This window comes from Vanessa cardui, chromosome Z (assembly GCF_905220365.1).
Source record: "Vanessa cardui chromosome Z, ilVanCard2.1, whole genome shotgun sequence".
Taxonomy (NCBI): domain Eukaryota; kingdom Metazoa; phylum Arthropoda; class Insecta; order Lepidoptera; family Nymphalidae; genus Vanessa; species Vanessa cardui.
Window position 1 is genome coordinate 12,168,621 of NC_061154.1, and position 18,656 is coordinate 12,187,276.

Below are 18,656 nucleotides of genomic sequence, written 5' to 3' on the forward strand. Positions count from 1 at the left end.
AATTTAACTTATTACAGGCTATTTACGATATGTTGGGAGCTTGTTCAAGTAACAGGCCGGCTGATTCGGCCGAAGAGCGCGCTAAGAATATCTTCGCGAAGATGGATGAAAACAACGACGGTCAGCTCACCCAGGAGGAGTTCCTCAAGGGATGTCTCCAAGACGAGGAGCTTTCCAAAATGCTTGCGCCTTAAGGCGTTATTTCTTATCCATTCATAACCATTCTCTCCCTTGTATACCTCAATATGAACCGACGGCGTTATTTTTTTATATTTTACCATCTTGAGTTTTAATATTCGAAAGACTCTTTAAGACTTTGATATTTAACGTGATTGATGGATGCCCTTACATTTAATACATCGGGTTCGTTTCGTCTCCTCCCGTGCGAACTGCAGCATAGTAAAAATTCGATCTAAATATAAAACGCTGACATGCACGTCTATAATGTCGCTAATCGTATTAAACTGAAATGTATTATAGCCCGCGATACGTTTGATCTGCGGCTATTGCATTCGATCAACCTAAATCTCAATTCTAAAACCAGCACGATCCGATGTTGTTTATCAAAAGCCGATAGTATTGTTTGCGTCAATACAGACACGCCCAACTTTGATGGATACAATTAAATTCACACAATGAGGATGATTTGTGAAATCTTTATTATTTTACTTTTCCTAATGTCGCCGTTGGACGTCCCCCTAATATAAAGTATTATATCCGAACCATACACTTAATAGGCAATCGTTCTCAAACTATCCTCTCATTGAAATTTAAATTTATCAATGGTTAATTAATGTGCTGCACAAGTATAAACAAATGTCAATCTTACATTATTAAGGCAACAATTAGTATAGTGTTGATCGAACAGAGAAGATCAGATTGATAGATTAAACCGCAGAACCTAACGCATACCGAACACGCATCGATAAACACAATCTGATCGCTTCTGTGGATGTTAAGTCGAATTATATGTAAGTTTTATTATATGCATATTAATAAGTATTTATCGATCTAATGTCGAACATTGGTGTCACATCTTTCAAATCTGGTGTTATATCTCCTTGGAACGTCATCTTATCGTCGCAGTTTAAAACTGACATTCTAGTATTAGCTGTCCTCGATGGTTTTTGACTTTTTCATTCTGACATCGTTCGACTTGAGCTTAAACATATAGACTTCTAGGTAAAGGTTTCAGTCGCTCTTTAATTTTATATTCTTCGATATTACATTCCTCTACTGTGCCTTCTAGTTCCTGGTAAAATAGGTTTTACTCTCTTCTTTTGTTTTCGTTTCGACTACTTGCTTTCTTCCACGCGATATCTGCTCTGTTCAATTGTTTCAGATAAAAATAACGCCAAATTCATGCACAAGTCTCCTTCCAAATTGTAGTTAAGGAACAAAATTTCTAGTGTATCCTAGTCCCCATATCTTTTAGATTGTATATTTATTAGACGGTAGACTAATTAAAATTTATGAAAAAAGCTGTAATTATTATTTATATTTGCCATATTGTTTGGTGGGGTCGCGAATTATGGTTTTGTTGTATTTAAATGTTTATTAGTTTTCAGTGCACGATTATTGGAATATAATAAGGATAGCTACGATATCTTTCCGCACAATTAAAAAAATATATAATAAATATCGACTAAAATACATGTAATAGGGAAATATTGTATTAAACAGGTTTGGGTGCTAGTAAAATATTAGATAAATCGTAATTTTGTAATAAATATATAAAATGTTTAAAAAGTTTGTAGACATTTTTAATATTTGAATATAACATGATTTTGATCAATATTGTCCGATATGTATAATGTATGCACTGAAAACTAAAAAGAAAATGTTTTTCTTGTCTTAGATTACATTCCATGAGTTTTATTGACGTAAGTTTTGTCCTTTTCTTTTTATATAACGGTTTCATCTATAATTCAAAAACTTATATTTTAAACTAACTATTCTTTGAAAATCTTAATGTGGTTAATCTAAAAGAAAACCTTATTAACGATGCATAAATACGGAATTTAAATGATATTAAAATAAAAAATAACTTAAAATATTAAACGGACAATTAATACTTTTAAGACTAAATTATATTTAAAACTTGAGCTATTTTCAAATTAAAAATATATCCTTTTTGGATAATAAATACACTATAAATCAGCATCGCGACCCAGGCTGCCTGTATTAGGTTTTATTTTTTTGTTCATTATGATAAATATATAATATTAATAAATTAAAAAAAAAAAAGGTTTTACTAGATTTCTCTATTAAAAGCTAATGCACAACTCTATTTCAATTTAGAACACAAATAACTTTTGTGTCTATACTTATAATCTTGGCTCAAATGTTTATTCCTAATAAGCTTGTAAGGTTATCTGATTGTTTTATGTCTGCGATACTTTATTCCTCAGATCTGAGTAAATTACAACTGGCATTAAACTAAATTGAAATGATAGCATGTAGCAGTAAATAACTAAACTTAATTGTTTTGATATTGGTTAATTTCTCTTTCAAATATAAGATACTGCAGTTCATATAGTTTACAATTTTGACTCCTTGGCCTACGTCAAATACACCTCTATACCTTTGTGTTCTGAGGATTTAGCTGTACTATATTTAACCTTGAAAGATATTATGATAAATTCAGATTTACAGAGTCATTTACTTGATTTTAGGGATTTTTAATTTATAGAAAAACCTTTTTTCAGTCCAATTTTTCATTTTTATATAAGCAAATATTAATTAGTCATAATTTATTTTTGTCAAATATTGTGCTGCTTTAATTAATGTATATTATATATGATTTGTAAAATGCTCTTATTAAAGTTTATATGCCAAATAAATTGTAATTATGCAAACCTACTGTTAATTTTCAATTGTATACTCTGTGGTCTTTATCATTATAGAGTAATTAGTTAAGAATGATTGTGTAATTTTTAGTTTTTGGATGAAGCAGTAGCTCTTTCAGGAGTTATGTTTAAGTTATTTTGCCCACAATGGCAGTAGGTTAAATTATATGTTTTTATTTTTGTTTTAGGTTTAAGTTAATATTAAGAATCATGTTTGTTTTTGTTGTAGGTATTTATATTCAACTGAAAAGTTATTATTTTTTTAATACGAAACAATATTTGTAAGATATATTTATTATTTATTTGTTATTGTTTTCTCAGGTATTCTGTTGTAAGCCAATATTATAATTTTATTTCTAAAATGTCATTAAAAATTGTACCAGCAAAGTACATTCCTTATTGTTTCGTCTATCGGGTTGTAAATCGTCTGAGGTGTTATTACTTTGATTAATTTTAAAACAATTCAACTCTTCACTTTCTTCGCGGTCGCATTTCACTTTATTGACCTATTATCCTCGTAGTTCGTGTAATAGATTAATTAATTATATAACATTTAAGATATGTACTTACGTAGTTGCATTCGATAATAGTCTTAGTATTTTCTATTATTCAAATATCAATTTTGTCGAGTACTGTGCCGCTGGCACGTAGCGCAATGTAATTCAGTAATTTATTGTATAATTTGCATGCTCATAATATGATTTAATAGTATTCATGCGACACATTTGTAACGAGCGTGCAGTTTGTCAAACTACACGCGAGACTCGCTGTCACCTAAAAATAACATTTCCTTGTAATTAATAACAATTCGGAAATAGCTTCTATTCGATGTAACGAATTGTTATTTTATCGTTTCTATAATCGATTTAAAATATATTTTTTAAATATTCTGTAAATAATGCTATGCTAGTATCATATCGTATCCAATAAACCAAATCAATTATGATTATAAATATGTTATTAGGTGACAGCCAAGATTGTATAAAAACGAGTAGGACTGTTTTTTTTATAAGTAATTTTATGAAAATTAAGTAACGTTAACAATGAGCAAGTGTACATTGTTACGCATTTATATTTTGTACTCAAGCATGAAACTATTGCATATGCGTTTAGTAAAAATATTATATAGTCTTGACAAAAACTTAGGCGCTCAGTATTCTTATTTACGGTATATCTCGCAAGTCTGAGTAAGATTTTTTAAACATTTATTGTGCATGTCACGTGCACTCATTTACAAACGTATCAATTTTGCAGTGTATCTTACAAAAGCAACCTTGTCGTACCAGCGTCATTAGAATAATAGATAGGCACTTATATAGATGGAAAATAACCACTGTCCCTATGAATTCTATGTTGTATTTCTAAGAATACATATTTTTAATGATTCACGTTTTGCCTATTCATGTATAATATACAAATTACAAAAAAAAAAAACTTCTTAATTTGTCTCGTTATTTTGTAAAATCACCCATTAGTATCATCGTTAATTTAATTTTCCATACGTGAAGAAGAGGTAACGTCATTTTCTTAACTGTTGGTGTCCGTGTTACTGTTTTGAGTTGCTTGAGTGATTCATGTCATTTCAACTGAGTCTGGTGGACGTTGTAGCGTCAGACGAACAGACTAAATATAAATTGTACTCGATCAATAATACCGTTTTTGATTTTGTTATTGTTATTCGATGTCTACTTGAATGCTTTATTGTTTATTCATGTAATGGTTACATCATTTATTCGTATTTTAGGGAACAACAATTGACTAACTAAGAGATAGAACGGCTGTGTAAATTATTGAGACTTCTTCAATCTAAGTGGTATAAATAAAAGAAAAATGGGCAAACAAAACAGCAAACTTAAACCTGAAGTCTTAGAAGATCTGAAGCAAAACACTGAATTTTCAGGTATTCATTTGTTTGTAATCAACCGTTGAAAGAAATTAACTTGTAATATGAATAAAACTAATTATATTATTATTTATGTGATTGAAGATGCCGAGATACAAGAATGGTATAAAGGATTTTTAAAGGATTGTCCAAGTGGACATTTATCAGTAGAGGAGTTTAAAAAAATATACGGGAATTTTTTCCCATATGGAGATGCTAGTAAGGTATGATAATTAAACAAAAAAAATATGTTCCTAATATTTAGCAGCGAGTGCCGCCTAAGCGGAAGTAGCTGTTTCGATCCCGATGTCATAGTTAAGTTCTAATGCAACAGTTTATAATACAGTTCATAACTTAAAGACGAGTTAAACGCTCCAGCTTAAGGAGTCTATAGCTATTTTAATTTATGAATAAAGCTTTTTATGGTTTTTTAATTGATTTAATTATTATTTATATAATATAAGATCCAATTTTAAATGTCATGTTTGGAGATTGATACTTGTACAGGAATAAAAAAATAATCGAATTTAACATATATTTTTTGTACAGTTTGCAGAACACGTGTTTCGGACATTCGATGCTAACGGCGACGGTACTATAGACTTCCGGGAGTTCCTTTGCGCTCTCAGCGTCACGTCTCGCGGTAAACTCGAACAGAAATTGAAATGGGCCTTCTCGATGTACGACCTCGATGGAAACGGGTACATTTCCCGACAAGAGATGTTGGAAATTGTTACGGTAAGATCACTTATATATTTATCATTCTTCTTATTAGATAATATAAATAAATAAATAAATATGAGACAACATCACATACATTACTCTGATCCCAATGTAAGTAGCTGAAGCACTTGGTACCGTCGTTACTACTGATTTCCATAACAATCAGTAGTAACGACGGTACCACAAACACCCAGACCCAAGACAACATAGAAAACTGATGGTAATCTACATCGACTAGGCCGGGAATCGAACCCGGGACCACAGAGTGGCGTACCCATGAAAACCGGTGCACACACCACTCGACCATGGAGGTCGTCAATTGGATATGATGTCGATATGATGACCAATTGAAAATACTGTTGTTTTAATGAAACAATTAATGAATTCTAGGCAATTTACAAGATGGTCGGCTCCGTCATGAAAATGCCCGAGGACGAATCGACGCCCGAGAAGCGGACGGATAAAATATTCCGCCAGATGGACCGGAACAAAGACGGCAAGCTGTCTCTCGAAGAGTTCATCGAGGGTGCTAAGAGCGACCCGTCTATTGTGCGGCTGTTGCAGTGTGACCCTCAGTCTCAGTGATACCTCAGATACTAATCGGCTACAGCGAGCGTTCAAGAACCACTTATCTATATCCAATTTAGAAACCTAATTTGTATATTATCACACTTGTATAATGCTTATAAGAGCTAGTGCGCGCTGTAAAGCGCTACTGCACGAGAAATCTATAGATTGTCCCGTTGCTTAGCTCTTGTTGAATTCTTCCACTTTCTTTTTATACAGCCTTCTATCCATATCTTATCTATTTAACGTGCCGTCGTGGCCCTATGTTACGGCGCAGAGTTCAGTGATTTGGACTTACGCAAAAGCAACTCTTCGACAAGGCTTTATTAGGGTATAAGCTTACAGTATTGTATTCTATATTTTTTGGGGATTATAATATGTTTAGAGTCTACACAGACGTGAAAACAATTGAATGAGCAAACGTGTTTTATTCGCTTATTAGACTTATAATTGAGTAAGTCCATTACATTGGTAGTTTCATGGGATCTTATGAATTTATGCTTTAGTTTAAAAATGCTTGCTTTTGCGTTATTCCTAAATCGCCGTATGTAAGTTTATAAATGAATATAATATTTATAATTAAGAGTTGTTGAGCGGATTTTTGCGTCCGCATGTACTGGACATAAATAATAATAACGTATTCATATAAGGACAGAATATAGTGTTCGTACAATATTCTTCCCAATAAAAATGGAACGGAAAACTTGGGACAGGGCTGTGAAGTTAACTTCGTTGGAACCATCACATCAATTTTAGAGTTAAGGTGACATGACATGTCTAGGAAGAGATTCGAGTTGAGCCCAATTATCTCAAACTAATTACACATCGAAATAAATCCTTCATATATCACATTTATGTATAATTGTTTGTACAATTATTATTTATATTTTTTTTTATTTCCGGCAACTACTGGATTGGTTGCTTTTTTGATGTTATTATTTATATATATATAATATGTATATCAAGTCATTTTATATGAAAGAAAAAATGAAAAAAAAAATGTTAACAGTTGTATGTATGTCAAACACTGATAATTATCAAAATTAAATTATTCTAAATCATACATAATTTCTTCGATGTGGCTTGTAATGAAATATGTATTTCTATTAGATTATATCTATCTATAAACATATAACAAAGATCTGATTTAGCCTTTACTTGGAACGGATTATCATATTAATATACAATAAATATGTTAGTGACTTTAATAATTAATTCTAAAAACCGTCATTTTATAATTAAGATACATATATGTGTAGCTAGGTTTATTATGTAGATGCAGGAATATTAATTTATCAATTTACACGTTATGGTATATGGCGAGAGCGAAGATCTGTATACATAGAACATACAGTCTGTTCTGAGATTATGGAAATGCGACTGATTTCGGTAAGCCTGATGTGCATATTACTGCAATTCCATTTGGATATCTTGACAATGTGTCATTGAGCCCTTTTTGACCACTATACTCATGACTTATACATTTTTACGAATTCAGTATAGAATTCGGTGCCTTCCTAGTAAGACTCCTTTTGTCCCGAGTACCCACTAGTCTTACATATTCGACGCCATCTCGACTATTCAAACAATGTGTCTTCCTAAATCAAGAAAAATATTTTGAAATTAACCGTATACCTAAATAATTTTCATTTACATCATAATGTAAAATTGACTTTGTACCTTGACTACGCCAAGAGATGGCGCTGCTTCCAAAATGCTTCATTATTTTCACAGATTAAATATATTATGTATTAATCTGTTTATTTTGTTTCTTTTTTAATTCCGGTGTAAATTTTCGTCGATTAAAGTTAACTTAATTTCGTCATTATATTATTTATTGTTGATAGTAAGTATTTTGCAGCTCTAGTTTGTTCATGGGTACCTGGAATGTCTCCTTTAGGTATTAATATTGTCAGGTCGGTCGATTTAATTTGCACAACGCCAATGTTATACGCAACAAACAATATATTTTTTAAATAAAATAACAAACATATTTCGGCGACATAGTTATGAATTCCCCTGATATTATTAAGGTTTAGTTTTTAATAAAAATGTTCTAAACTTAATTATAGTCGAGTCAATCTAAGTATTATTCAATTACTTTATTTTATTTAAAACGGTTTGTGGAAATTATATATAATATATGATGGTTAGTGTATATTTGCTAATAATTAGGAGTCGACAATCGTGCAGATCGGAAGCTTAGTCGGTACAGATGGACAAGTTCATCGAGTCACGCTGGTGACAGTGGTTTGCAGTAACAGTAAAGTATGAAAACACAAAGACTAAATGAAATATAAAATTAATTATAAGTGATTATCTGTAGTATATAAAGAATTGTTAAATTGTGTATTATTAATAGTCCCATTAGAATACAAGTCCATATTCCAAATGCCCATGCCTTATTATGCAACCGAGTGATTGAATACAACTTATGAAACGTATATCATAGAGTATCACAACATTTTAATCGATTAGGTTAACGTTTACATTAATTAGTCAAATATAACATTAGACTAACTTATATCGCTACAGTATCGCAGTTTTGCCAAGGTAAATCCATTCTAAATATTAGGTGTTCACCTAGATGTGTTGTTTCTGTAGATATTCTCAGGATACAATTAGTTTCTACGTACGTGGTTATATGTATTTAGTAGATACCTACATTATGATCAGATTAAACGTTATTGGTATGAATTATTATAAAGTAATGGAATTCGATTCATGCTTACGTTGCAACTTGTCGACTCAACATTACTCATTATTTCTTTTTTTTTTTTTTCATTATGACGATTAAGTTTAGTCCTGATCTTAATTGTAATGGGTTTTTTGAGATTTTATGTTTTTTTTGACAATCTTTTTTTTTTAATTTAGGAATTCTTTTAATAATTTATATTTTTAATTGAATATATTCCAATAATATATTTATTTTCACAATTTAACAGTATTAATAAAAACTTTATTTGTCTATGAAAAAAAAAATAATGAAACATTTTTATTTATTGTTTTTATTGTTTTATCACAATCATTGTCTTATCAAATATTTTTAGTTCTATATGTAATAATGGTTTATGACTTGAAAGTTTCTCATTTTATTAATAACTTAATTGAAAGCACAATTTACCCTCGCACAATAATAATGTTTGTATTCATTTAATTGTATTTAGAATTAATTTCATTTACTTTAGTAGTTCTGTGGCAATTGCAACGCTAACTGTTGGGTAATCGGGATACTTAATACTTCACAAATGAGCCGAAGTGATTGAACATTAAACGTTAAAAGGATACGTTTTATAGTAAATAACTATGATAGTTAATTTAAGCGTAAAATCTAGAAATATATCATATTATATTATTGTAAAAAAATTTGTTGATTGATACTATTTTTTTACATAAGTAATGGCCATATAGCGATTAAATTCAACAAATCTACGAATTTTTTGTAATATTTATACATGTTAAGAACTTGATGCTTATTTTGTTCGTATTAAACAGAGTAATGCAATCGCACCAACGACAAGTATCCACCGTGGATCCGTTGACTAAATATGGGACTTAGGATACCGTGTTTCCAGCTCGAATGAATATTGTCAATGTTTAAAAATATTTTGCCCGTACAATACATTAGAATTTAACAGGTGACTGCTAAGATAGTAAAGACAACATTACAATAGGATTTGTAACGGTAACGATCTTGAAATTAGGATTAATGTTTTACAAATTTACTTTTTATGATAATCGTAAAATAAATGCCATTCTTCGATTTAAATGTAAGGTCTATATTCGTCTGTTTTATTTAGATAACTATCTATTCTAACAGTATAAACTTGATGTTTACTGTATTACTCTTGAACAACGTAATGATTAGGTATACTTTAAAGAATGTTCGAGAAACTTTCTGGTTTCAGAAAGTTGTCGCCTTGGTCTCACTAAGGTTTAAAATTGACTTTGGGCACTTACCTCCTGGTGCTTAAGATAATATACGTATTGGAATTATACCAACGGCTTTATTCGCATTATTTGCAATGATAATAATAACATCCAGCGTTTTACGTCAATGTGAAATTTTGTGGAAACGATTCTGAAAACTTGACCTTCAAAATGTAGTTTTGTCCGGATTGGATTTGACTTGATATGGCGCGAATATAGAATCGTATTTGATCTGGTGGCACCCACCTACGGGCCGGAGAAGCCGAGACGTGATAAGGATATATATAGATGAGTCCGAGTGATTGTGGACGCTACGTTAGGTGTTCATTATTTATATGACAAATTCTAAAGACAAAGCAATAAATGCTATTTCAATGTATATTGTGATTTAGTACTTTGGTCTGTATAATTTTAGTAATGAACTACATCACAAAAATCTTCGTAGCATCACTATTGGTGCGATTCGATTGAATTATTTGTGCAAATACGAGTAGTACAAAAGGATTCAGAGACTGTAATTGTTAATGGATGTAGTTGAAGTGCTCTTGCAAAGAGAATAGATAAATATAAATTAAAACACACATTATTTTATGTACGCAGCTACCCGATTAATCGCAATGATTAAGGTTGTTAGAATTAAAATGGCGTTGAATGTTAAATACTTTCGAAACTTCTGCAATAAACCTACTAAATTCACATCAGTGTTGTAATGTAAAAGAGAGAAATATTTTTAATAGATAATTTTAAACGCATATCGATTGTTAGATGTTCGAAAAATTTTATGGAATTTAATCTTCCGACTACGACTTTCGTGTTTGACAAGTACTTCCTTCTCGATGTTAAAGACATTAGTGTTCTTATTAAAAAAAAGAATCAATAATCATTTGCGTATTTATAATGTGTCTCAATGTTATATTTAAGTAAACTAGTATTTAACAATTTAAATTAAAAAAACAATGTACCTAATCAAGTCTCCTTACAACTGTCATTAATAGTTTACAAATGTTTCAGCTTATTCTAAAAAATAATCTTTCGAAAAGCCCATTGTTGAGTTAAACAATAATAGGGAGTGTAAACTGTCCGGCATGACAACCGTGGCGCACACTGCACAGGTCCTATTCTTGGTCGAAGCGGCAACGTCGCACACCCCTGTTGCGAACGACTTGCATCTTTTCTTGAGTCCGTAAATAAAATTATTTACTTTAAATCTATGCAACGATGTATTTATTGTATTCAATAAAATTCATAACTAAATAGAGAAATAAAATAAACTTGAAAAATTAGGGCATTATAAATGAAACCAATACTTGAAAATATTACATTTTTATTTTTCTTAGGTTTCTTTACGGTCTTCCAGTATATTAAGCAGTAGTGAACTAACTTAATGCTCCTTACTACAATATATTCAATCGATTTCAAGAAACGGTTCTATAGCACCACACTAGTTCTAGATTGCTTTTAAACTTGACTAAAGTAATGGCTTCGATTATTTGTTCTCGTTCGTCACCTCTATTATACGGTATTTATAGTCTCATATATTGTAAACGTGCTACTTTAACTTTACCTTATACCTTCTACCTTCTACTTCTTAATGTGGTACACATTTTCCCTTAACACGTAGCTAGAGAAGAATTCGCTCCCCACATGCTTCTAACGCCTCTTTGAAATTTTACAATTTAATATAATTGATCACATATAAAATCTATGGTGCATAAATGTTCTATGAGATTAAAAATACTTAAGTAATTTAATAATCTGTAATTATTTTTTGTAAGTATCAATAACTATTTAGTTAGCTTTATAATCTCTTATTATAATTTAATACAGGGTGCTATTAATTTGATTAAGCCATTTACGCAGCTATACATTTGATAAAAACGACGGTAGAAAATTTTCAATTGTATCCCTAGATTTGTTTTTCATTTATTAATAAATTGTAATTATTCTTTGCAATTGGAAATTAACCTATTGTAAATATTCTATTCTGATGTTGTAAATTTTGTTAATATTATAAAAATAAATTCACAATTGAAGAAAATCGTATGTGTCGCTACGTCTAAAGGTTGTATTTTGTGCCCCACTTTATGTGAAGAAGTCGTCGTGCTCCTTTAACCTGTGTTCAGGAAACGTGCGCTTAATAAGCTTCAGACTGGATGGCAATGAGTTATTTATGAAATATTAATTATAAAAAACTCTCGCATCACAAATAGTTTGAGAACTATTACAATGTTGTGTGCTACATATCATTTTGCTTATATCTAAACTCGCTCTCGGTGTCACTAATGGTATGTAAGGCCAGCTTAGTAATATTTCAATGTACTCGTTGACCACCCGTCGTGAAACCTATTGTCACTAAATAATAGCACCCTAATCCTAATGTTTCAGACCATTATCGTATGTCAGATAAAAATTACAATTATTATAAATGTTTGGCTCAAAGATATGATGTCATATAATTATTCTGTGTAGTCAATTTGTAATTCCTTAAATTTAATTTAATATTGATCTAGTTCTGATACTGTTTTAGATTAAAATTAATATATCTATTTATTAAATCTTTCTTCTCTCAGACGTCTTTTATTATAACCCGAAAATCATGTACCTAAGCGTAGTTGTTAGTCGACAGACACTGTGTTCCTGTTAACTCGTATTCAGTGATATTCTAGCAAAATAAAGTATGAGCTTTGCTATTTATTTAGAGCTAATTAAATCAGTATTTCAGTCATTATTTTTATGTCACGTGCCTTGGTTATGTTAATTTGTGCGAATGATATGATGAGATTATTCTTTTGCATATGATGCAATCTTATTTCATTTATTTATACTCCATTAGCCATGTCATAAATTTATAGACTACAACCACGTAAACGTTACAATAGAATTTTTTTATACTAAAAACATAGTGACAATCATGCCGCCTAGAATTAATTACATTAGGGTAAAACTTTATAGGTCCGTGTGTATCTTTACAGAGGTTCCTTTAGTCTTGTCTTACTAAAGTATAGATAATAGATGTACTTACAATATGTAATCTTATTACCTAAGCATATGCTATACACAACCCACGATGTAAGACCCCACGTTATAATATAAATACGAATATCACCACTTTGCTACCCTGGGAATTAAGATGCGATTTGAGTGTGAAATGTCTGTCTTGCCTGTAATTACACGCTAATTAAGTTTCAGGTCGTCTTTTAAGTTAGGTAAGTTGGTCGATCTTCATGTGATTGCGAAGTTCTCTGGTCTTTCGGATGGGTTACCATTTATTGACCGTCTTGTCCATTTCAATAAATGCTTTATAATTCTAAATTTAGAATTGAACGTTAAAAATAAAGATTAAAAATTTTAAATTCGAATTTCGAATTCGAATTTTTTTATTACGACTGAGTAAGATGGCATACATCGCTTGTCATTAGGTATATTAATTTTATGAAAATATGTTTATACTACTCGGATTGCTATTATTTTTTACAAATTATTACGTAAAGTACAATCGTTTGGTCTAGCTTGTTCATTGATCGTTGCAGAAACAGTTGGTGAAAAACTTTTTGATATCTCCAGTGTATTCAATGTTATTCTTTCAAAACTGTGTTAATTCATACCGAAAAATATTTGGTAGAACGTAAATATAAAATGTATGTTATATTTCCAAATTAAACTTTTCTTTTTCGATATATACAAATATAAATTGTTGTTGCGTGCGGTAAAACACAAAATTGGCACAGTGGGTACAGCTTGACAGCAATCGTCGGGCACGATTTTACGATTAATATTTGTTTGTATTATATTTGCTTATTTGAAACCTCTGTTTACATACAACATCCACAAATTTGTAAATTAATATCAATTTTTTTGATATATGAGAGGAGATACCAATTTGGGAATGTTGTGTCATACAGATCGTTGTGGTTTTAACTAGTTTCCTGTCATTTTATTTACGTTCTATTGTCTCGATCCTTCCACCAAACCGCATTGGAATAGCGTGGTGGATGATGTTCCAAAGCTTCTCCTCAAAGGGAGAGGAGACCTTTAGCCCAGCAGTGGGAATATACAGGCTATTGTTGTTGTTGTTGTTGTTGTTGTCTCGATCCTTAAAATCATTGTAGGTTAGTCTAAAATTACTATAGTTATATTTGATTACCTCTCTATTAAATAAATTTAATCTCAAAAAATAATTTCCTAAAAATCATACTCCTCTTTATATTGCCATCTCAACTATAGGAATACTATAGCTACTAATTGCTAAATTAATCACCCTCACACTCATTACTACCCTGTTATTGCCTCGATTAATTTTGTACTTTAAACGAAAAAATCAGTGCAAGAAAGACTTCCAACATCAAGGTAATTTTTCAAAATAAATAAGGGTGGCTTATTAAGGGATTATTTCGCGATTCATTGGTGGCTGAAACGCTTCTATTCAACTCTGGGTCACCTGGCCTGCTTCTTCTGAGATACTGCGACTTGCATTGTGAATTAAAGAGTTGTCAACTTTTTGTGACGAGACAATAAAATAGTTTTCCCTATTTTCTAATTCTCTTCATTTGTACATTATCAAATAATCGATCAGACCATCTTAGGTAATGCTCATTTTAAGTTCCAAATGACACAAGAAATAACTTTTTAACAATATTTTTCTCTCACACAAATTCTGAAAAACAAGAAAATATCGATCGCATGAGAGAACAAGATTATTATTATAAAGACAAACTAATACGATAAAATCAACGAATTCAATGGAAGTTTAATCGGAAAAATATTTGACATTTTAAGCCAATTATAGTATATAGATATAGCTTATCTGTCGATTATATCAGATACAGAACACAAAAAGAATATTCGACCTATTTCTTGGTATTTTTCACTTTTTGAATTAAAGTTTGATCTGTTTTAAAAACATTTATTAAAATCGTTCGTGCCCACAATTCGGTTTTACTAGTGGACAATGTATGCAAATAATAATATTAAGTAGCCAATGTATTATTAAAACCCACCCTTTTCGCCGCATACCATATAGATAACTGTAATACATTCATAGTTATCAACTATCTCATATCTATTTCTAAACTTTGTTGTAGAAAGTTTTATAATCCCCCACTTTGTTATTTATAAACATTTAACGTAATTTCTCATAATAAATATCATTCGAAGAATATTTTATGAAAATCAAGATACGTTTTTGAACACATATAAAAAAGTAATTAAAACTATTTACATTAAACAAAGCAATGCCGTTTTAACTGAAATATCAATCTTAATTTATATAATTGTAAATTAATCTGGCTTTAATCACCCGGACTAAAATCCATGCTAAATTGATTTGAGCTTTGTACGGGCCTCCTTGTTTAAGTAGAGGTTCGTTCCAAATTGCGTATTTAAATAAGTCTATATATACACGTATGAGTTTATGGAGGTTGGCAGAATTAGTTCTCTCTGTATGGTGTGTACTATGCGTGAGGTGGGTCCGAGGAAGCGATAGGGAGGTGGGAGGCTCTCCTTACCGGGTGGTGTTCAACGCGCCTAAGGGGCCTCGTCCAGAGAAAGTAAAATATCCTGGTATGGGGGAGGCTAGTATTGTCAAGTGAATGTATAAGTATAGCTTTAAACTATATATCGGTCCCTATACTATGTGCTATAGAGTACTTATTTACATATGTGCGTATATAAACTTATCTATTATGCAGACATAGGAAATGGAACAGGTTGGGAAAGGAACGCTTCGAAATTTACTTATAGGTACATTGGACTTCGAAATGTTTTAGTTACCGACATTTATTTAAATTTAAATCTTACATTTTCTGTCACTTAATATAATCTCGTAATCCAAACAATCATTTGGTTGATTCAATCGTCAAAGCATGAATATGAAAATAATGTGCTGATCTTATTTATATGTAGTTAATTTATTATATTTTAAATTCTTATTTTTATGATCATTATCATTTAATTTTTGTCTATGTTTCTTCTTGGTGAATAAAGTTACTTATTATTAAGGCTGCGTTTCGTTTCGTTCGTATGTTCGTCAAATGGGAAATAGTATGTATTAATTATGTTAGTTAGTACTTTTTAATAATTGTAATATATCACAAGCAAAGGTCTCATTTTATTAACTACAAATTTAAAATGAAAGGAAAGTCCATGTATGGTCATTATTATATTAAAGCAATTGAAAATATGACTTTTTAATATTAATGTTTCGTTAACTGCATAACGTTTTGTTTAACGTTCTTAACATAGATACAGTAGAATCTATTATAACCGGTTACCGTTAAATAAATCGCTATAAACATATTATTACATAGATAATACAAAAAAATATATATGTATTTAAATATCGACAAATCGTCGGTATGATGTGAAAGATTAATATTGACAGATATTTAAGAAATTTACAATTAATTAAAGAAAAACAATAAACCGATAAACATTTTGTATAAAAAAAACTATATTTTTCAGCTTAATTTGCACATATAACACACACAAAAACTCGCGCGTGTAATATGTAAGGGACATAGTCATATCGCTCGCCGTCACGGTATACGTGTCGGCCTTACCCCCGGTGCATGCCTATTGATTTTTATCATCTAAAAATATTTTTGTGTTGTCTAGTAGCAGTGGAATCAATGATATTTAAAAACAATGTTCTTTATAGTATGCAGTTTTTAAACATTATATTTATTAAAATATATTTGATTAAAGCTCGAGAAAAATTATATTATATTTTAGCCTTTTCCAAGTAACTATGCAAATAAGGATAAAAACCGCTTCACAATCCGACATAAACTACATGTTATTTGGAAATATTTTTTAATTAATAAATTGACACAAAAATCGACTTCATTTTGTTCTATTGAAATAATATTATAATTTAATTAGGTCATTAATGTTTCTTATTTTATAATATTACAATTAATAATGTTACAGAGCTCGTTAGTACTGCCAAATAAAGTAATTTTGCTTAAGCTATAATATCTGTACAATAAAATGAAGTCTAAGAGTTCTATGAATGTAAGGGAAGGTCGTATTTTGTTCTCAGAACAAGTAGGTGACGCATTTATAGAGCGCTAGACACTTAGACAGCAGCAGCAGCGTCGTAAAACATTTGTTGATCGATTTCTGGTTTGGCGATTTTATTATTGTATTTCATGCAATATGCCAAAAATAAGTAATAAAAATATTTAATTTGTTGTACGGACCTTACCATGTAATTTAAGGAAGAAATAAAATAAAAAAGGGTAATTTATACATGTACTTTTAGATTATTAATTACAAAATTTTAGGTAAGAATACTTATTAATAAATAGATTAATAATCTTAAATCTAAACATTATATACTTAAGCATAAATAATGTTCTTATATTTTAAAGTAGTTTCTTTAGGTATTCTTTACAGAAGGGAAAATATTTCTTTGCTATGGTGAAATTACCATTAGGTACTTGTTAAGTAAGTAATTAGGAATCCTTTCACTCTTTAAAAGTGTGTGAGAGTGGATATATATAATATACTTTTTATAATAGATTTCTGAATTGAAACTACGTAGAATTAAAATACCAACCTACTTATAATACCATTTCATTTTACCCAGTTCTCTTTTATGGATGATATTAATCAGTATAATAAGGTATAAAATGGATTGTTATCATTTATAATAAATAATCATGTATCTTTGAGCTGAATGCGTTACCATGAATTTAATTAATTTTGATTGCGTTGCTGATACGCAGATCGTAGATGGGATTCTTGCGAAGCGTTGACAATCAAGGGGGCGTCCGGACGACGCATGTAAATTCGGACGCAACTCCACCGCTTTCCGGAACCGACAGCCGCAGTTGCCTACATCGGGAGAAATGGAAAATATATATCAAGCTGAGCGAAAAGTCCACTACACACCCTAAGGGTGGAGAGCCCGGACGTGCGTTCGATTCAAACGAGCCGTAGCCTCCCGTCGTCATGGCCCTGTTCAATTTTAACATAGCAATCCATATACATATGTACTTACTATATGAACGCTAATTATATTTTCGTTATCTTGACCCAGAAACTCTTCAAGCGAAGGCAGTCATTATATGTGCAACAAAATATGAACTCTGAAAAATTCGTTCTCCTACCTATGACACCGCTGCCCCATCTATATAACATCCGGTATTTTTTCCGCCCTCTCTCTCTCTCTCTTTGCAACGCACAGTACTCGCCTTTTAGATGTAATTTTAGATTTTTCCTCTAGCTTTGAGAAAAATAAATATGCTTAAACCCGACCCTCTGCCGGAAAAAAATATTAAGAATTGAGAAAATATTTGTTTTACAGTTATGTAAACATCTCTAATTACGACCTGTTTAAATTATTTTTTCTCAGCATCGTACGGGGCAGAGCTCTAATTAACATCTATTACAGGTATTTCGGGAACAGAGGATTACCATTTGGCGAGGGCGTTGAGTACACTCATTTAAATGGAACCCGTCTGGCTCCTCGCAGATGCCTCCTGCTCAGTGCTTTTCTCTTCAAATATAGAATGTAAATAATTAAAAATGTATATACTTACTGAGCCTATATTTAATTGATTACTTCTGCACAGTGAATGTAACATATTGCCTAATCGTTGGAAGATCAAAGGATCAAAGATGATCCGCTCGTTAAGTGAGTAAGATGCCAAGTACCTGTTGCACGCCACGGCGATGACGTGACCGGTGTGCTGTAGACTTGC

The 18,656-nt window shown here is 30.9% G+C and overlaps 2 protein-coding genes across 3 annotated transcripts in view; both read left to right on the top strand.

The window, feature by feature from the left end:
- Nucleotides 1-2,491, top strand: part of LOC124543201 (neuronal calcium sensor 2) — a 71,590-nt gene extending 69,099 nt beyond the window's left edge. For both annotated transcript variants that reach the window (XM_047121315.1, XM_047121316.1), the window contains exon 5: nucleotides 18-2,491. In XM_047121315.1, coding sequence (XP_046977271.1) covers nucleotides 18-194 — 177 coding nt within the window. In that variant the 3' untranslated portion in view covers nucleotides 195-2,491. The remainder of the gene's footprint in view (nucleotides 1-17) is intronic.
- LOC124543203 (neurocalcin homolog) overlaps nucleotides 1-12,520 on the top strand; it is an 81,786-nt gene extending 69,266 nt beyond the window's left edge. Inside the window, exons 2-5 of the mRNA XM_047121317.1 lie at nucleotides 4,594-4,749; nucleotides 4,837-4,955; nucleotides 5,281-5,469; nucleotides 5,845-12,520. Coding sequence (XP_046977273.1) covers nucleotides 4,680-4,749; nucleotides 4,837-4,955; nucleotides 5,281-5,469; nucleotides 5,845-6,039 — 573 coding nt within the window. The 5' untranslated portion in view covers nucleotides 4,594-4,679 and the 3' untranslated portion in view covers nucleotides 6,040-12,520. The remainder of the gene's footprint in view (nucleotides 1-4,593; nucleotides 4,750-4,836; nucleotides 4,956-5,280; nucleotides 5,470-5,844) is intronic.
- The last annotated feature ends 6,136 nt before the right edge of the window (nucleotides 12,521-18,656 follow it).